Source organism: Arvicanthis niloticus, chromosome 29, assembly GCF_011762505.2.
Source record: "Arvicanthis niloticus isolate mArvNil1 chromosome 29, mArvNil1.pat.X, whole genome shotgun sequence".
NCBI lineage: Eukaryota > Metazoa > Chordata > Mammalia > Rodentia > Muridae > Arvicanthis > Arvicanthis niloticus.
Window position 1 is genome coordinate 3061955 of NC_133437.1, and position 22058 is coordinate 3084012.

Genomic DNA, 22058 nt, shown 5'->3' on the forward strand with positions numbered 1-22058 from the left:
AATACTTCTGGAGTTATTAATTACCCACTTATAAATATGTTACAGGAAGTAAAAGTTAGCAATGATATTATTTAATTCAAAAGTAGCATTACAAAAAGGGTTTAGTAAATGAAGTTAAAAATACTCATGGGTTGGAGAGGTGTCTCAGAGGTTAAGAGCACTGTTTGCTCTTCCAGAGGTCTTGAGTTCAATTCCCAGAAACCACATGGTGGCTCACAACCATGTGTAACGGAGGCTGATGCCCTCTTCTGGCATGAAGGCATAAATGCAGGCAGAACACTGTATAATAAATAAATAAATAAATAAATAAATAAATAAATAAATCTTTAAAAAATATTTACAAAATATTAACACTCCATTGTAAATTTAATTTTTCAAACCGACAGAAACTAATCCCCTGGCACCCATAGACTCGTGTATCAATTAAAAACTACTCATTTAGATATATCAAAGAAACAAACACTATCCTTGTACTTCATATTGATGTTTGCACTATCACTGGTCCAAACGTACAATGATGGCCTAATGACGTCCTGTCAGCTAATGGCATTGGTGCCGCCTGAGTTTGTATAAATGAACTCTGATATTTCCACAATGAAGAGACTCAGGAGGATCTCCCTGGTTTTTTTTTTTTTTATGTTTTTATTTATTTTTATTTTTTTATTAGATATTTTATTTACACTTCAGATGCCATCCCCTTTCCCCATTCCCCCCCCTTAGAAAACCCCTATCCCATGCCCCCTTTTCCTTTTTGCATTTATACATTTTTTTAAAATAATGTTAATCATAAGCGTTATAAGTTTGGAATTGTTCAATCAGAGGTGTAACCCACTGACCAACCTAGATATAACAACTATCTTTGACTGGTGGAGATGCATGAATATCTGCCTCCCTGTCTCCCCCCTCTTTCTCTCTTTCATCACCTAGCTTCTCCTCTCCTCCTTCTCCTCTTCTTATTCCTTTTCTTCCTCTCAGTACTCCTCCTACTTTAGCTCCTCCTACACATCACCCTTCCTGTTAAAATGAAACTTTTCTCTCAAAATACAATTAGAGCATAATTATGCCAATTTGTACCAGTGAGGTACAAGATAGTCCTAATACCCCGTCCATCCTTTTGTTGACTAACCAGCACCTCTGTCATTTATCCTAACTAAAACATTTAGTTCTGAACCTGGCTTTAGGATGAATGTCAGCTGACGACCATCCACTCAAATCTTTTCTCTTATGGTAAATAGCTGTAAGTTTTCAACCCCATCAGAAATCCAGAATGACTGAGTTAACTATAATTGTGGGAAGCACAAAGCATAGCTTCTAAAACTTAGCCAATTTATAGAGACCTCTGAACACCTGAGAAGCCCCTATACTACCGAACGTTGGAGCATCAAATCTTCAGCCTTCTGGCCCAGAATCATCTGACAGACCTTGGTGATGTAGGATTATTAAGGACTGATTACTCTGTCTAGGCAGATATAATCAGTCGACTATTCTGCATGTGTGTCCTTTTCTGGACAGTAATTTGTCTGTAGATGGAGAGAGGCAATTCTTGCCTAGTGGCTGTTACCACACAACTGGAGTAACTCCAAGGATGCTCAATTTCTTCTTAGAATCCACGACAGGAAGCTGTCAGGAGCAGACAGGTCTCTAATCAATATGAACATTAGTATATAAATATTTGTAGCGTCAGTTCTATGGACTTCTGATGTTTTGAAAACCAACTATCCATGTAAGGTAACCTGGACTGTTGTCTGTTCACTCCTCTCAGCTATTTCTAAATAAAATATGGGAAACACCCTAACAATAAACTCAAAAATATGAATTTGCTATAGTCCCTTAACTCATAGGTTAACCGTCCCAAATCAGTTAAAAAGGTTAAAAAAGGGCTGGGTCTAGGCATTGTATTCCTAAAGGTGTTATACAGGCACAATGCCCATGAGCGTATCAATATTCATCTCACTTTTATATCAATAAGAGGCTCGTACCAATGAAAACCTTAAATTTGAAATCAAAGTAAATTTTGTACCATTTAAGAAATTATAACTTCATCTTGATAATAATTATACAGATTTCTACCAATAGGTTATGGCTATGCAATAAGTCCTAGCTAATCCCCCCTGTTCCAACAAAACCACTACTTGTCTCTAGAAAGACAGACCATTATTAACCACATTAGTCCCCAAGCTCAGGGAATAGGGGCACTGACTCTTCTTTAACTTCTTCAAGCTGATTAAGGGCGTTGAGATTTTAGAAGAGGGGTGGGGGGGAGAGTAAGTTGATAAGCCTCTGATGCTGTGTCTTCACTGAATCCAGATGGAATTCCAGGACATCAGAGGTTTGGGCAGGTCTGCTCAGTATGCTTGATGAGTAGATACACCAAGGCTGTGTATTCTAAGATACTGCCTGAGTTCGAGCGCCTGGGATCCCTGCTTCCTTTGGGTTCTTGGAGGTTGAGGACAGAGCTGCCACCCAAGATCTGCTCAGTGCTCTGGCCCAGACTGGAAGGGATCTCCCTGTTTTTAAGCAGCACACTTACTATTCTAAAATATTTATGTATTTATGAAATGGCGGCAAAAGTAAATTCACTGCAAATTTGTTTTTCCCTGGATACATGTTGACCTCAGGTTAACGGTCGGGTCTCTCACAGTGTGTCTTTTACTTGATCATTTCCATTAATACCCAGTATGTTGTTCTTTATACAGCAGAGATTTGATCGACAGTTAATGACTGAGTGAGAACTGTCCCCTTCGTAAATTGCGGTATATCAAAAATTAATGTCGACCAGGAATGAATCTTTAAGGACTGAGTAAAACATAGGAGCTCACTGTATCGTATCCTGATTGTTTCCCCCAAGTGAATGATGCCTGATCCCCATGGATCCAGTTAGAGATGGGAGGATCTTTGTTTCTTTCATTCTTTGTACCATCTTCAGAATCTAATGCAATGGCTTGCACAGAATTGATACTAATGATTGTACTTCGGTCAGTCTGTTCTTTTAAATGTTTCCAACAAGGTAATATTCCTGGTTTCTAGTCTCTGCTTCAAGATGATTTTGTATTATTCTGTAGCTTTGTCGTACTGAGTCTGGGTCCTGGAGAAATGGAAACAAGTTCTTTCTCCACTATTAAACTTAATGAGCTAGCCAGGCCCCCTGGGTTTTGGAGCCTTTACAATTCTCAATTTTTCTTCTACTGTGTTGTATTTTTTGAGAATGTTATAATATAAAATAAAAAAGATCATATCAAGCTTTAAGTTTCTAAAATTCCCCAAAGCAAACCAAAATAGAACCCAGTATCCTCTGACCATGTATATTAGAATGATCTAAATCTCAAAGGCTGATGGAAATTCATGCTGTGGAACACATGTTCCTTTAAAAATGTTTTCTTGCTGGTAAATTTAATCATTGGTGTAAAAGACAGTTGACTTCTGTTCAGTGCCTCATAGCATTTTTGGTCTTCAGTGTAGTCTTATTTAATGATGTTTGTGATCCTGGATGATCTTCAATCTCTTTTGTTGATGGTGTACAGCAGAACTGTATCATGTATCAGTTTAAAAGATTGTGCTGGGATTTGTGAGACAAGGTACTGTTTGGTACCTAGCCGGTTCTCATTAAGCTCGGCTGTACTTTTCCTTTCATTTCTACTTTTTTTTTCTGGCACAAAAATCTGTGTTAGTGCCTGTGTAAATGGTCTGGTGCTTAGCCTTAGCCCACACTGCAGAGTTGGGTCTTCAGTGATTCATTCCTGTGAGCTTGGGTTAGAGGAGTTAGCTGCTCTGGGTGAGAGTGTTCACTCCTCATTGCTAGCCACAACACTGGAGGTCGTGATCTTTATCTAGCCATAGTCTTCCATTTCTATGTGAACACACATTCATTGACATTTCCATATCTTACCTCTTTGATTTAGTGTCTGCTTTGAAGTGCATGACTTTATAGGGACTGAGAAGCTTTTCTTTTTAAGAGTCTGGAAGTTTGCTTATTCCAAACCATGAAGAAATGTTCTTGCTTCATACACTCTTGGCAGTATCTAAAAATAACCTTTCATTTCTAACTTTGATCCTCACTTCTCCAAAGCATTGTTTTACTTCATTGATATGCATCTAAAATGTGGAACGTTCACAATATTGCTTTGTGTTTGAAAATAACTCCATTTTAAAATAATGAATAGAGGTATTTAGTACTGAAAGTATTTCTTTGGCATATTTTACTGTATTACAATAAATTTCAAAGGTAAACAAAGAGCTATAAAATGCTTTCTTGCTGAAATATTAGTTTTTAAATTAAGTGTTGAATGGAAGAATCTAAGAGAAGATGCACATGCATGGGATTTTTTTCTCCAACCACTAAAACTCAGGTTTAACTGGACATTTTCCTCTTGCCTTCTTTTATTAAACAAGCATGGCTAAAATTATGCATTTAAAAATAATATGTTAAAACTGCAGCCTGCCATCATAAATTTAACCTGGGGGTCTTAAGCAAACTGGCTGCAAGCATTCTTTGTGCATTGGAACCTCAATCCTTTACACTGCAGTGCCATACCTTCTGGAGACAGATGACTGTTGAAATAACTAAAGAATGTCAGATTTGCACCTTAAGGTTGGGATCAGAATCTAACTTGTGAAACTACAAAATCATGGGAGAGTATTTGGAGATTTAGTCAACTACCAATGTTTTTAAATTACATAAAAATTTAGATTTTAATATATAATATATTTACTATATATTGTGTGTTTATTATATATTATATATATGTATATATTCTCTCCAAGAAGGATTGAGTTCTCTACCAAATCTGAATTACTTGGTAGCATTAAGTTAAAGCCCAAGACAGCAGTTTAGAAACAAGTTAAAGAAATTGATTTTTTAAAGCCACACTTTAAAAATAGCTTATTTAAATTATTTAGAAGTAATCAGACTCTACAGTGAGGCTTACCCATAAATTGCCAGTGTGCATTACGATATATCACAGGATGACACTGAAAAAACCATTTTCCCAATTTCCCCAAATTTCAGTCAAAGTTTACCTCAACATTACATGCAAATGCATTGGCTATATAGGCTACCTTCTTGCAATTTATTTCCTCACTTTTCCAATTTGTAATTTTAAAATCATTAGCAAATCACAGATTTCAGATGTGCACCTTATCCTTTTTTAAAATAAGATTTGGACAAAGGTAAGAAATGGTTAAGAGTACTAGCTCATGCACCATCCTTCATAGACAAGAGCTCAAGACATCTTTGGTAGTCAGAGTTGGAGGGTTCTTTATCCTGGCTCAAGAAGAGGCTCCTGGAAGAATGCTAACATGGATATCCCAAGATAGTAGACAAAATCATTGGCAGAAGATTCACAACAGGTGATCCCTCTTGGATTTATGAACCTTGCTAAAGCCTGTAACAACTAGGACCCATGTTCAAGGGTATGAGATAATGAGAAGGCACAAAGGCTCTGGCCTTGATGGGCCGGAGTAAGACAGATGAGGGTATATATAAGGCCTTTGTCAAATAATTGGCTCAGGGTTCAATTCCAGAGTACCTGAAAAACAAGTTTAAACAAGTATGTAAAAAATAAAGGCAAGAAAATGTTGACTTCGTAAACACAGCAATCTCCTGGAGCTGACCCAATAATGTATCACAGATGAGGTGGCTTGAACAATAGAAACATAGAGTCTTACAGCTTTGAGACTGGAAGTGTAATGTCTAAGTATTCTGGTGGATGCTGCTGAGTCTTCCCCAAACCTCTCCCAGCCTCTGTAGTTCAGTGGGCTCATGACAGCACACCTCTCAACATCCACAAGGTGTTCTTGTGAGCATGTCCTGGTGTTCAGACTTTCTCATTCCTATCAAGAGGGAAGTCTTCCAGGATTATGGGGTATCTTATTCCAGTGTGACCTTGGTTTAGCTAAACAATTCTTTTTACCAAAAAGAAACATCTAACTATGGAATGTGAATTGTCTCTTTCCTCAGAATAGACTTCTTTCATAACTGATAGCTTGCATATCAGCATTTTAGTTTTTGTGACTTTATCCTGTTTCTCATTTTCCCATGTAATGTAACTTATTTTAATTTTTGGATATTTTAGCCATCATTATAGTCCAGATTTTGATTTGTTCATCTCAGGCTTCTTCTTCTACCAACTTTGCTCTTATTGGTGGGCAGTAATTCAAAGCTCCTGGAAGGAATTTTGGCACTAAACTGGAGATTATCCTCTTTGAAAGAGAGCTGCTCCTGAGGAAGAAAATGCTGGGAGACTCACTGAGAAGTCTGAAGCCAGGGTGCCTTGCTAGCTTGAGCCTCACTGGGAAGTGCTGGGACCAGTTTGCCTTGCTGGCATTTGTTTTGTTTTATAGAGAAATAAGCAGCACCCTGAGGTAATGGGCTTGATGCTGATGAAGGAAGTAAAAATGGAAATTCAAAAGTATCACTCTTTAATTAAAGGAGATGCCATTAACTAAATGATAAGAGTGAGCACAATGCCAGTGCCACAGCTTTGGAGCCTTGATCGGTGTCTTTTGGAATCCAGTCTACCTCGATGCATTCACTCTTCCCATTATGTTACAATCTTGGCTGCATTCTTCTCTTTCTGATTGATGGCTGTAGTGGAATTTTTCCGGAAGCAAAATCAAGCAAGCCCTCAGCAAAAATTCTTTGCATAGTGCTTGATGCTGGCTTTGCCTTTGTTCTCATTGTAAGGAGGAAAATGATCTCACAGGGTACAGTCCACCCCTTTAGAAAACATGAAACAAAGCTCAGAAGTCCATTTGTTATATTTCCTGAGATTCCTCTTAATTACAAGATTTGTCCCATCAACTATTCACTTGACACCCATGGGCCTTAAGTCTCCAACCTAGCAAGTCTAAACCTTATGCTTAGTATGTCCAGATTTTTGTTGGTTTGTTTGTTTGTTTGTTTTGGTGTCCTGTTAGTTTCTTAGTAAGTTGAAAAACAGAATGTGTTTTGTGTGGTGGCCAACTGTCCTGACAATGATTTATCTACATTAGGGGCTTCCTGTTCACAGTCAGGAGAGATACATGACATTTTGACAAGAGTCTGTAACATTTACCAGAGTTTCTTGGTGTTCTTGGATGACAACAGTGGACATATATTCTTTGTGAAATTAATCTCAGTAACAATGAAATTCTCAATACATTATTGAGAATTCTCTATTGAGAGTTCTCTACATTATTCTTCCTTTGGGTACAAATTCTAATAAATATTATCAGCCAAAATAATACTTTTCTTGTAAAAATTTTATCTAAATGAAGTTATTTTTGTCATCTTTAGTTAAGGAGAGCAATTATTACTAATGAATGATAAAGATTAAAGTATATTAGTAAGTTATTCACATCATCACTCCTGAATATATTGTTTAAAGCAACAATTCTATCCCTTTGTCTGATGCTTTAAGGGGAAAAACAGTTATGCTCCCAGTTATGTTAGTCAGTTGTGTTATCCAAGCCCAAGTAGATAGGCTCTCTGTATTTTAAATGCTGTCATTATGAGAGTGTTTCTTTTAAAGTTATTTTCTGATTAAACAATATTTTGATTCATATCTTCTTAGACATAGCTCTAAATTTATGAAATCCAGAGTGGGATGGGGACATGTCTTTCTTCATGTTGGTGTATCCACTTCCTAGCCCAATACAAGGGCTATTTAGTAGTCTGATGGTGAATGAAAGGAATAATTGATTGATGGATGGAAAACAGTTAAATGTTGGAGAAAAGGAAAATAAAGGATGGATAGACATACAGATACTCAGAATTTATTTACCTGATAATAATATTGTGAATAGCTTGAACATATTTAGATTCTTTAAAAGTCACCATTTTAACTTCATAAGACGAATCTAAAAATGTTGTTCAGAGGAGGACAGAGGATATAATGTAGTACCCTCTTAATTTTTTCATTCTTAAACACTTGTATTAAATTATTGAGTTATAAGAATTTCTACAGTTTATTCAAAAAGCTGTATTGTTAGAGTTGCTCATTCTTATTAGTGTGGTCACACAATATTTTAGTAGTTGTCATGTAGTTATGTCACAACATATGCTACAAGTAAGGAGCTTAAGGGAGTGACGACATTTCACAGTATAAACCAGGGAGAAACATTCAACCAGGGAACAGCCAGGCAAACAGTGCCATGAGCCTGAGTAGTGCCCCATGGAGCACTTCGCTGGGGCGATGCGAAGCCCTGTGAAGACACATATGTCACAGAGGTTACCATTGGACCAGGGATCACTTTGTAACCACATTAGACATATTTTCTGCAGAATAAAAAAAAACACTTCTGTGGCTGGTGTTTCAACATTGATGTTTAAGTTCTGTTTATTTCATACCATTCATTTGGACATAACAGAGTTGAAGAGGTGATCATCAAAAGAACCATGATGCATGAGTTACTCTCTACTCTTATGGAGGACTCTTAAAGAGAAAGTTATGCGACCTGTGCCTCCTCTACAACTGCAAGACATCATCCTGGGGGCTCAGATGAAGGCTAGCATTCATTGATCTGTCCTTCAGGCCTTAGAAACCCAGTTCAGGCTTAAGAACTAAAAATAAGTCAAGGCCAAAAACACCATGTGCTTCTGAATCTCAGAATCTATGTAGGCACATTTCAGCTGGTACTTATATCTGTTATCGTGTGCACACGGGGATGGAGATTGGGAAAGCAACCAGCCCACAAAGGTATCATCTGTGGAACAGTTTCTCGCAGGCCTTTGGGATTTAGAGACCATGAACATCTTTGGTTATCTATATACTCTTTATTTATTCATGTAATAGTTCTAGAGTACCCAGCATGCACATTTCTAGATACATAAAGTTTGTGGGTTGCCCTGGTGCTGTCTGTATTCTGATGTTAATTCTGCTTCCTCAAGAGGGGCTGCCCAAATGAGGAGTGGATTGCATATTTCATGTGAACCTTCTTCACATTTTACCTGGTCAAATAAAGGTTAGAGCCGTGATTGGGCAGTGGAATGGAAAGGTGGGGCTGGACATTTTAGAGAGTGGGAGAAGAGAGGAGGATGGGGAAGATGGAGAAAGACAGAGGAAGAGGAGGTGGAAGGAAGATAAAACAAAACTATGTGGCCCAAAGAAGCCTCAAGTAACAAGAGATCTCATAGCGTAGTGTAGTTGTAAATCTGCCCAATCTGGGCATACAGCTTATACATAGTGTAACTAAGTTGTGTATTTTTTACAGAGGCTTATTGGGTTTGGAGACTTACTACAACATAAAGGAATGGGCAATAGATAAAAATAATTGCTGTCAAAAATATCTTCCAGTAGAAATTTTTTTTTTGAAATACTATGTTTGATCATAAATATTCAACATGAATCTAGACTTCCTGAACTGCAACTTGATTATGTACCCCTTAGCAGGGTATATGCAAAGAGGTGTCAGTCATAGCTCTGGTCTCTAGGAGTCCAGTCTAGTAGCTGTACTGCTGAAAATGCAGTCAGTACTGGTAAGTATTGTCATAGTACAGCGTTTAGTGTAACTATCTGCACGGACCTGAGGACTAGCAAAGGACTGTAAGAACAGAGAGGAAATTTCCTTTGAGAAATGGCCCTGAGAACTCCTAATTATCCTTTAGAATTCCTGTGAGGAAACATAAAACTCATGTCTTAAGCTGAAAGCCATGGATTCGGTTATCATTTCTGCTTCATTCATTCATTCATTCATTCATTCATTTCTGCTTCATTCATTCATCCTTTAGTCCTTGGATATTTTGCCATTTCCTTCTATGGCTTGACAAAAACTGAAGAATAGTATTTATTAATAGGGAGGTGACTAGCATAATAATGCAACAACCAAGTGTTGATATAATGGAAACATTTATTTCTAAGAAGCTTATCTCTTCAGGTTCAGGGAACCAGCCAAACTGTGAAATTAGCTGTTAGAACTGATTTAGATTTCACATTTATTTAACTGACCAGAGCTTTGTTTAAGATTTCTGTGTGTCTTCTAAGGAATTGTAGTAGTGGCATATTAACCTTTCAAATGAAATGAAATTATCATCATCCAAACCTTAATACCAGCCAGTAAGTAACAACAATCTGCTGTTTCCTTCATGTAACTCACCAGGGTTGAAAACACATTCTTTATGAGTTGACCATGTTTTTAGACTTTATATCTTTGTGGTGTATTCTGATGGTGACAATGGAAGGCTCCTTGAGAAGCAACAGAAGCTGACAGCTGAAGAATGGAAAGAGCCTACCCACCTACATGCCCTGGAAAAGAGGAACCAAATAAACTATCAGCTGTTAAATCTATGGGGCAAGAGTTTAACACACTCAGGAAACTTGCACAAGGCCAGCGAAGCTCTTGTGCAAGCTGGGGGGGGGGGGGGGGCGGGAGGGGGTAAACGGAAGAAGGCAATGGTATTATTGTCCCAGGCTTTGCAAACTGTAATAAGGGGATTTCAATGCGTAGAAGTCCAGTGAATGCTTTTAAGCAGGAGAGTCAGTCACTTCCATCTGTAATAAGATGTCAGTTGCTTCTGAGAGGCTGAGATATAGAGAAACAGGAGCAGAAGGAAAACAGAAGACCCGTATCATCATGCAGGTTAGAGATGATTCGTGCTGTGACTCAGGGAGTGGTGACAGGCTTGTAAAAGGGATAAGGTTAATGCATGACTTGAAAGAATCACAATGGATTTGTTGTTGGGTCTCATGAGAAGTTTGGGGGAAAGGAAGACTTGTGTTGCTCTGGGTAGTATATGCTTTTCTTGAATTAAAAGAGAAAGGTCTGAGTGGAAAGCAGCTTAGAAACAAAAATGTTTCTAAAATGATCACGCGTGTATGTGATCTGGACATTTGACTTGACCATGAGGCATTGGATCGGAGAGGTCAAATAAACAGCTGGTCATGTGACTTAGAAGTCAGGCCACTAGCAGACAGAGAGAATGGGTGTCACCAATACTTTAGGAATTTATGCACTGAGACCGTGTCGGGAGCATGAAGATCAGTGGGATCACGCTCTTCTGACTCCCTGAAGAGAGCTCTTTCTCTGCTAACTGTGGAAATAGTTTTGCTTTGTTCCAGAGGCAGCATATAGCAGAACACTAGCTGCCTTCTACATACAGTAGGAATTCACCCCCCTGTTTTCCCTCAGTTTTCTCTCCTGGGAGTATAATTTTCACTCACTGTGACTATACTTTTGAGTAAAATCAGTGCATTTTATCCCTGAAATTCACTCTACAAGGTGCCCCCTTCGCCAATGAGAACAAAATACTTTGATTGGCACTGCCTCTCCTATACCATAAATCTCCCACCCATGTGCAAAGAATGAGAGGAAATCCCACTCCACCACAATCTTCTTGAAACAGCAAACTCTGCTGTGCCATACTAGAAAGATCTACTGAACTTCTGCAGGAGACAGCCCTTCTGGATGTGCACATGACATGATCTGCAGTGAGACAGTCCTCGAGGCTACAGAGATGGGCTTCCTGATATCTGGTTCCAGCCACACAAGCCACATCCTTTAGCACATCCGTTACTGATTCACAAAGAGCAAATGCCAACCAATTAAAGGGAAAAGGAGTCGAGAATATGCATACGCAGTACCTAAGAAACGTGTCACTAGACAGTAGGCTCCTAATAAACATGGAAGCACAGAAACTGCTCATTTCACTAATGTGGTAGATCAATAATATTGAAGATATAATAGCTTACAATTCCTTGCCTGCAATTTGTAACATTTCCACGCCCAGTTTCTTTATTTTCCTTAACTATAAAAACGAAAAAGACAGAAGCTAAGTGGGGTAGCGGAGTCAAGAGTTAGAATCTGAGTCTGAGTGGGGAAGGATACTCAGGTCTTTGCCTGCTGGTTTAAAAAGAACACTCAGTGGAAACAGTGCTTTGTAGAGATGCAGAATGAGAGGCTCTGGGATGGGTCAGTGCAGAGACGATTTGGAGGGAGAGGGAAGCAATTGTGATTAATGCTAAGAAGGGTGATATATTAAGGTAGTTTAAAATTGCTTGAGAAGTAAACATGAATAAATAATAAAACTTCCAAACTGTTTAACTGGGCATATTTGCACATGACCTCTACAAAAGGTCAACCTACTGGAACTGCTTGATAGCATCTGTTCTCAGTGGTCAGACAAGAAGTGAAATATGACCAACCAACTACTGGAAGTAATAAATGACTGATGAGAACTTTAAAATACTTTTTAACTACAACCGCCACTTCTATTTTGATGTAAAGTTTTAGATAAATAAGTGTTAGAATAAATATTTGGGGCATGAAAATTACAGCGTGGTTTCAAATGTATAATTCACTTAGTGATTTCCATTTTAATCTGTCAGAATTTCACCATATAATATAAGAGTATGAATTTTTGTAAAAGTACAGTTTTTATTTTCTATTTTCTAGCTAATTTTCAGTTTCAAAGTATCTACAAATTAGAGTAGAAAGAATAAACATTTCTTAGGTTGTTGTGTGTGTGTGCATTTGTGTGCTTCATACATGTGTGACTGGAGGACAGAGTGTGTGTGTTACTTACCTCCTCAGGTAAGTCCAGCTCATACCTTAGGAAATTATGGCACCTCTGTCAGAGTTTCATGGATCCTTATGGAGTTGGTTCATAGAACACTATTGCTGACAGGTATGCTCTCAATTGATCCTTTTTTCAATGCAAACTTCTCCAACATTTTGGAAGATAGAAAAAGAACATTTTTATGTACATATGAAATCTTTGCACAGTTATGAGTACTATATGATAATCACCTCACTAAATGTTTAAATCCCAATGAAGGATGACCTAGTCTTACCCCCATTTCATAAAAGGCAATGCTGTGATATATAAAGATTGAGCCTCTATTCTGTACCATCTATGTATCCTAGTTTTGGGAGTCATTTTGTAGATGTATCAGTTGATGCTATCTATCTATTCCCAGATGGTCAGCTCTGAAATATACATGCAAGAGACATTATACAGACTGAGCAGGTTGTATATGTATATGTTTATGTATATGTATATATGTATAATGTCACAGCATATGCATGTAACAACTACTAATGAATAAAAGCCCATGAATTTGAAAGATAGCAATGAGGGGTATTGGGGCAGATTTGAAAGGGAAGAAAGAGAAAGGGGAAATTATGTATTTATATTATAATCTCAAAAAGTTAGAAAAGACAAATTTGAGTCATTTTCTTAGGATCTCATAGCTGGAACATGTCAGACACAGGATTCAAAATCAGGCATTCTAACTTGAGTAATATTTTAAACCATTATACTTTTTCTGAAATATGTGGTGAACACTCTAACATCAGGTTGTTTTGAGAGCTTTAATTATAAAAAACTTCCTGTGTAATCATATTTTTGCAGTTATATATGTGTTTGAATATTAATCATAAATCCCATATCTGTAGTAAGGCTTTTGACTTACTTTGACTCTGTTTGGCTTTATATAACTGTTTTCCCCAGATATCTTTTATTGATGCTGTTGCAGACTCAAGCTCTAAGTCGTAAATACCTGAGTCACTTCAGAACACACTGAGACTTCTGTTCACCTCTCCTTGAGAGCTACTTCTGAAATGTTTACTGAATCACAGCCTTGTCTTGGTTCATTCATCCAGTCAGTATGTGTTTAACAGTTATCAGACACTTCACTGTGCTTCATACATGTCTGTATGGAGGACAGAAGAAGACATTGGGGGCCTTGGTTCATCACTTTCTGCCTTTGAGACAGTGTCTCTCAGTGAACCTGGAGCTGGCCTGGTGATTGATCGATCACTAAGCCCCAGTGATGCTCCTGTCATTGCCCCAACAGCACTAGTTACAGACATGTGCACCAAAGCCATACTTTCTATGCAGAAGCTGGGCATTTGAATTAAGCTTTTCATGTTAGTGTAGCAGCAAGTGTCCTTACAGGTTGAGCCTTCTCCCCAGCCCCTTCTTGGATTTTATATGCAAAAGAAACCAGATAGAGTTTTTATTCCATCATGTGATGTTTTGGGTTGCAAGGAACCAAAACTACAGCTTCCCTCACTTAAATTGTAGGGGAAATTTACTGAGTCAATCAGCTAGGAAAACCTAAGGTGATTGTGGTGGTTTGTATATGCATGGCCTAGGGTGTGGCAGTATCAGGAGGTGTGGCCTTGGAGTAGGTGTGTCACTGTGGGCATGGGCTTTAAAACCCTCATTCTGGCTGCCTGGAAGCCAGTCTTCTCCTAGCTGCAATAGAACACGAAGTGGAACTCTCAGCTGCTTCAGCCCCAAGTCTGTCTGAACACTGCCATGTTCTTACCTTGATGATAATGGACTGAACCTCTGAACCTGTAAGCCAGCCCCAATTAAAGCAGGCCTAGCTTACAGGTGACAGAATTTATTAGACAGAAGAATGGGAAGTACAGCTCATAGCTTAGGACACTGTCGTCATGTGTGGGTGTTACCTCCTCAGGGAAGTCCAGCTCATACCTTATGACCACTGTCCTCAAGTAGCATGATTGATCTAGGCCACCACATCAGGCTCCAATAGCATCCCAGCTCTATGGAAGAAGGACCTCAGAAACTCAAGTGGACCTAGAGAGGCATTACCCTATAGGCTTGTACAGTGCTACTCCCTTGATTTCTATCTTTCACCACTCCATTCCATCCTTCCAGGAACTCAGCCAGACTTCTGCATGACTCATCCATCTGCTTTCCACATCTGCCACATTGTGTCAGTTGGCAAATTCAGCTGACTGCTTCTTTTCCATATCTCTCAGATCCATCTTTGTTTGTGTGAGCATTGGCCAGATCACACTCTTGTGACTTCAACTGCACCGTTACAAGCATTTTAAAATAATGTCTATGTCCACAGAATTTTGATCCATCTGTTATATGGATCTGTTATAATTTTGATTCACTTTGATCCATCTCTCTTCAAAAGTCTATCAAAGCTTATTTTTATTAATGGGCTGAAATTCTCAGTGTGGTACCATCATATTCCAGGACTGCTCACTGTGTATCAGAGCATTTACGCACTTTTTAAGTTACTCAGTCTTGGGCTCAGGTTGGTTTTCTTCACTCTTCCACATAGTCATTTGTCAAAATCTTCTCCATAATTTTAGTTCCTGAACCTGTCGTCTCTATGAGGCTTCCTCAGATTATCTTCCCCTTTGTAATTGGTCCTGTTCTAAAGGCTAAGTACCTCCGTGTTTCAATCTAATTTCCATATAGTTCCTTGATAGATTAAATTCCATTTTCATAAAGTGTAAAGATGCCTGAAGCACTGTGTTAGCAACAAGGGCATAGTTAGGTTCCTCAAGGAAAAAGGCGTTAAGCCAGATGCTAGTGAAAAAAGAAAGCAAGAAACTGTCTGTGGGTCAGCAAACTTGGTTGAAGAGCTACGTGGTTTTCTAAGTCCAGCTTGATGCTGTGTCCTTGAAGAATATACCCCTGAAGCTTCCATTGTAACTCACTCTCAGTTCATCCTTAGACACTCCAGATCTGTATATTAGAATTTCACAATCTAAAAATGACAGAATTGGAATTTGAGATGCCATATAACAGTGGAAAGTAAACAAGTAAGTCCTAATCTATTAACAGAAAAATAGGCTAGAATTTGGGAGAGACAACAGTCAAAGGCACACTTATAAAGCCAGCTTGACTTATGATGTGGAGGCTGGGAAGGCTTGATTAAGACTAACGGTCACATGCAAGTACACTGGGTACAGCTCATGGTTTTGGACGTAATCAAGACTGTCGAGAAGCAGATACACTCACAAGGGCAAGTAGAGTTTATTCTTCCAATATAGTGATGATTCAATATTAGAAAAATTACCAGCCAAAAAGTTGGAATAAATTTATTGTAAAATTTTTCAGTCAATTTAAAAAAACCCAAGTAAATTTAGAGTAGAATAAAAACCTTAAATTTAATGAGCATCATGTTATCAGTAACATGCTAGAAATACATGAAAGACTAAAGGGCAGGCAGGGGAGGGGGAATGATGTGGTGCTATAACCTAAAACATTTTAAAATTATTTTTAAAAATCAGATGTAATTCAGAAGTGCCCAAAATTTCTATTTTAAACAGCATTTTAGAAAAGCAACAATATTAAAAAAAAACTAAAATATTACAAAAGAAGAATAAATCACATAATACATTATATGCAGGAGATTTTTTTTGTACACATGAGTTGCAGAAGGAAAGGAGATAAAAATCACTATACAAAAGAACATGTGTTCATTAGATCAGAAATATCCTGATCAAGATGGAAATTGGAAAAAAAATCATTTCATTTATAATAGAGAAGAAAAAACCTTGTGAACATACAAGAATAAAATTAGATAGAGGTAGAATCAATATGAAGAAAATAATATTGTGTTATTAAAGGTCAAAAAACAGGACCTAAAGGAACTGAAAAGTTATATTTCCCTCGAGAGTATGTAATTCATGAAATTATAAACCTTTCTCATATCGATGTAGAAATTCAACACAGGTTATCAGAATATCAGGCTTTTATTTTTCATGTAAAACTAATAACCTCAATGTCTTTGAGTGATTACTATATGTCAGATGCTATTTTTAATATTTTATGGATATTCAAACCTACAATGTATTGTTATTAATGTAGTCTTATTACTTAAATAAGAAAGCTGAAAGAAAGGCAAGTCACATGGCTTCTGTGAGAGAAGAAAGAAGTTGTCCAGTCAACCCCAGCTAGCTGGCCCAGCAAAGCTAGAAAGAATAAAAATGCAAAGACCACTAAGACACATTTAGACAAGTGTGACGATTCATGCACAAGTATTAGAATTCAAAGTCTTTTATGCAAATGATTTGGAATGAACACAGAAATAAACCTTAGAGGAGAATCACATGTAGAGACAAGTGTATGTGAGAACTAATGGAAATTTACAGGTACTGGCTGCCAACCACGCTCCAGTAGATGGCCCTATACCCAAGAGTACATGGGCAGCACAGATTGTACTTAGTGAGGTATTTAAGTAAAAGAGCGTATGGAGATGGAGAGATGAAGAGATAATGAGTGGATCTGGAAGTTAGGGAACAAGTAGAGGGTGAATATTTTCAAAATGGATTATGTATGATTCTCCAAGAGTTAATAAAATATTATGTTCAATAGAGAAAAGTTTCCATTTCATAGAGTATATTTAAATTTTATTTGTGATAGTTTAACGAACTACATGACAATAAAAATTGTTAGAATGTCTTTAACCATGAAAATAATTATGATGGTATGTTAAATTAAGAAATTATGAAACAGAAATTACAGAGGGGATAAAACAGCTTTAACTACTCAGTAGACTGATGTCACATACAACGTGTGCACAGATCGAAGACAGGGACACACCAGGAGGAACAAAACAAAAAAATTTTTTTACAAGAAAATAAAAAAAAAAATGATTACCATGTGCAGGGTCAAGGGAAAGGGGGGAAAGTTGAACAAAACATAAAAACCTTCAGTTATTAGAGGAATACGTACAGAGACCCAATATGTAGAAACAATGACTATGTAGCTTGATAGTAATACTGAATTATAATTTGAAATTTTATTAAATGTTTTTACTGTAAAACCAAAATATATAAAATGATAATAGGATGGAGTGAGAGCTACATGGACTGCCTCATTTCACTAATAATTTCGATAATACATGAAGATCAAATCATTCTCTTTTATGCCAGAAAATGATAAAAATTTTCTTTATTAATTACACATCAAGAAGTGAGAAGGGCTTTGAACAAGTACAGAAGAGAAGAGAATGGAGGAAGGCATGAGAAGAGGGAGAGAGGGAGGGGGAGAGAAATACTGATTTATTGATCAAAAAGTACCTGTAATATTTTTCTTAAATAAACTGTGAACAATAGAAAACTTATGCTAACATTGTTCAAGCTGAAAACTAAACCTGCCACGTATGTGAGACACCATGTGTCTTCGTGTATACTTGAGTATGGTTTGAAAGTTTATGGAAGTTCATATCCCAGACTGTTAATGTAGGTCATCACGGGTCTGCCATTTGATAGGCAGACCTTGTGTTAGTCCTTGTAGGAATTACAAGAAAAGGCATCTGAGAGATGTGGTGCAGAAGAACGCTTGAGATTTAGCAGCTATTTGGGTGTGCGTGGGAGGCAAATGAAGAAGTCAAAGATGGCTCGAAATTCCCAGCCTGGGGGCCTGGGGACTGCAGCTACCCTTTATGGAGGCAAGGATATTATGGGAACAAAATGAATTCTTTTCATTGTTACCAGAGGAGAGATGATGAGTTCAGGTGTCAATCAAAGTAACAGTGCACCTTTTAAGTGATAATTGTTCCAAAATGAAGGCTTTCTACCCAGATCTTAAAACCTCAAATAAAGCACTGATTCAACTAAAGGGTGACTTTGCAGTATGTGAATTATAGCTCAGTAAAATTTTTTGACACTGCTTTATAATTGCTCTTCTTGTGAATTGTGGTGCTGGGAGGCAGATTGCTCACTACTGTTCTTTCTTACCCATGCAAGTTTTAAAATGAAAGAACATTCCCTTTTAATCAGAAAAGAAATGAGAATCTTAAGTAATCTCAAACCTGGGAAGAAAGTAAGTTCTGCTGTATACAAGCTAGCTGAAACTACAAAATATAAAGTGTACAATTTTTGCTAAGCATTGTTGTTTAAAATATTCCGTTAGACAACCCTACTGAAAACTCTGAGTCTGTAAATAGCATGCACACTTTGATTCCAAAGAGAGAAGCATTATAAATTGAGCTTCAATGAGAATTTGTTTCTTGCAAATACTGTCAAAATGCTAGGAGAGTTTATGTCTATATAATTATATCATATTTTATGTTGGATGTACGATAGAAGTGTATAATCCACCAGCAGGAGACCTTTTGCATAAATGAATGAGTCAATACAATCACCAGAATAAATCCTTTCATTTTTAATTTTTCAGTTGTGTATAAGGCAACCTCTTTTGCACATCTTCATTTTCCATTTGTCATTCACTTTTAACTTTACACACTATTTCTGTGTTAATTTTCCTTAAAATGAATTATGTAATCTTCCATAGGCAATGTTTTTCATACTGAAATCAATAGCTGTAAACAGAGTTAAAAATAGGACATTTATGTTCCTGTTATGCTTTCATTTTGAGTCTAAAACCTTTCATGAATTTTAAATCCTTTAGAAAACTGTATGTGATTTGGTTGATTCCATTGGCTAATTCTTGTAATTTTGTTTTAAACTTCATGCAGTCTCCCATTGGAAAAGTTAGAACAAAGAAAATAAGCTTAGTACTTTCTGTATTTCTTATTTTACAGAAAATAAGTACAGTTGGAACCAGTAATGCAGATGTCCCTTTGGCTGATCCCGGAATGTACCAGTTGGATATCACACTAAGAAGGGGTCAAAGTTTAGCTGCCCGTGATCGAGGAGGTAAAAAGTTAAGAACAGTATTGTTCAAAGCTTTCTCTATGTGCTTCTGACAGAGTTTCTTTTCTTCATGATTGCCTATGTTTTAAAACCTTAACTGTAATACAGATGTTTGAAATTCAGAGACATGCTTTATATGTGACTTGACTCCTCTGACAATGGAGGATATGGGTTCCACATTCTGACCCAGTTGGTGAGGCTCCTGCCATGTCTTACACAATCATTCAAATAGGTGAGATATACATGTGCATAAGTGAACATACATTCACATAGGGAAGATATGCATGTGTGTAGGAGGGCATACATTTACAAAGATAATGGGTACACTAACATAGGTATGTTATGCATTTGCATAATTGATATACATATACATATGCACACATACATAGTTGAGCATACATTTACATAACGGAACATAAATTTATACAGGTAAAACAAATCCTTACATAAGCAAAGCATACATTTATGTATGTGAGTATACATTTACATAGGTAAGGGGTACACTTATGTCAATAATGTATATATATTAACATGAGTGAGATAGACATCATTTATGTGGACAAGGCATACATTTGCACAAGTGAAGTGTACTTTTACACAGATGAAACAGACTTATGTAAGTCAGTCTACATTTATACAGGTTTATATATTACAGTGTATACTGTATTATAATTACAAACAATATGACATATACATTATATGTATATATATATACATTATATTTATACATATATGGGTTTATACATATTCTACATTTACATAATGTTTAAGTGATAATTTATGCAAATAAGGCATGCATTTACATAAACTAGACATATATTTACATAGGTGAACATACATGTACATAGACGAGGCATACAATTACATAGGTGACATATAATTGCATATGTTTACATTAGACACTGTGTCAGAAATTAGCTTTTGTTAGAACAGGTTCTTTGGCACCTGAAGTTGCTCAGTTCAGTCTGCTGTGAGAGCAAGATTTGAAACATCTCCTGAAAATTTGCAGACCTTAATCAGCAGCTGTCTGAAGCTCAGTTGGATGTCTTCCTGGTGAAATAACAGAAATTTATAGCAGCTCAAAGGGAAAGGCAGCCAGTACATTTTAGTTCTCAGATTTCAAATTCCTAGGCAATTTCTTGATGAATTAGTCTGGGCCACACAAGAGCTTTCTAGACCCAGAATAGAGGCAGAATCATGGAAAGAGACCAGTAGACTGGGTAGCAGCCTGAGATAATGTTCACTACCTGCTGTGCAGGGATGACAGACTCCAGAGACCTGGGAATCCCACACTTTCTGGAAACTAAGTTGAGATGTGATGGCACCAATCTATATGAGGGATAGTCCCTAAGCCTGTGCTCGCTCACCATCAAATGATGAGACTCCTGATGATTTGATGCTTTTGCATCTGCACCTCAATTGATATCTACACTTAGGAAGTCAAAAAAACTAGATTAGGAATACATGCACTCATAGTTATCCCTTGTCTCTGAGTGATAAATTATTTAATGTAATAATTATTTTTCACAAGTAGACACCTTAAAATGTAAGTAGACACAGGAAACTTTTTTAGAATAAAACATCTGCTCTAGAAGCTAAAGAGAAATGTTTATTGAAGCAGACCACCTCAGAAGTGGTACCCAAGATAAACAAACTGAGATAAATAATATACAGTTAGCATTTTATAGGACATTTTTATTATTCCAAGTGATCTCAAATTAAATTGAGTCATTTGATCTAAAATAGAATCAGACCAGGAAATAATATCAACCTTTTAATCACAGGTCTGTTTCTAACATTGTTGAACACATAGTCACATGGCTATAATTGTAGCGTTATTTATAGTTATATAATTATTGAAACAACATTAAGCCCTCAGGTAGGTGAATAGTTGAAGGAACTATAGATCATCCACACAAGAGGATAGCCTATAATTGTGTGTGTGCGTGTGTGTGTGTGTGTGTGTGTGTGTGTGTGTGTGAGAGAGAGAGAGAGAGAGAGAGAGAGAGAGAGAGAGAGAGAGAGAGAGAGGCCTAGAAGTTAATGTGGAAATTTTACAAGATAAATTGTTAACTTTGTGTAGCAAAACTTAAAAAAAGGTGTCAGTCGAATGCAACCTGTCTTGTGAGAAGTAAAGAGCTGTAACAAATCAGGCATAGTCTACTAATTTGCACAAAAGAAATACAGGAAGAAAAAGTCGGACACTAATGAGATTGGTAAGAGTCCCACCATAAGTGATGTAAGTGAGAACAGTTAGCAAGAATAGAGATGACAGCGATCAGGTGAGGAGAAAGGAACGTTTCTCCAAGTAAATTCTTCTTCCAGTACAGTTCTCCCTGGACTGACGACCAAAACATCAAGATCAAGAGCACTGTGCAGAAATGTGCTCCAGAGCATGGCTGTCAGCTTTGAAAGTATGCCAAGCCTGCAATATATAAACATGCCAAGAGCCAGATAGCAAATAAGTAAATATGCTTCAGATACTGAGACCTAAAAATTTCACTGTTGGAAAAATGATGTTTAAATAGAGAAAAGGGAAAAGCTAGCCTAAATCCTGATATGCCACATATATCAGTTTGGATTATTATGTGTGTGTTGAGATACATAAAAATGGTTACATGTGTGTTTGTGTGTTCTGCATCTGTCTGCTAAGGAGGCTAAGAAACAATGGCAGGTGTAGCAACAACAATAACAGCAACAACCACAAC

At 37.2% G+C, this 22058-nt stretch overlaps 1 protein-coding gene across 9 annotated transcripts in view; it reads left to right on the plus strand.

Annotated features, from left to right (window-relative positions):
* The window catches only part of Mctp1 (multiple C2 and transmembrane domain containing 1), a 550355-nt gene that overhangs the window by 208250 nt on the left and 320047 nt on the right, over positions 1-22058 (plus strand). For 6 of the 9 annotated variants that reach the window (XM_076927041.1, XM_076927044.1, XM_076927043.1 and 3 more), the window contains exon 2: positions 19239-19353. In XM_076927041.1, the coding sequence (XP_076783156.1) occupies positions 19239-19353 (115 nt within the window). Of the gene's footprint in view, positions 1-10453; positions 10555-19238; positions 19354-22058 lie in introns of those variants that run through there. The other 3 variants (XM_076927042.1, XM_076927045.1, XM_076927049.1) reach the window with 1 other exon arrangement.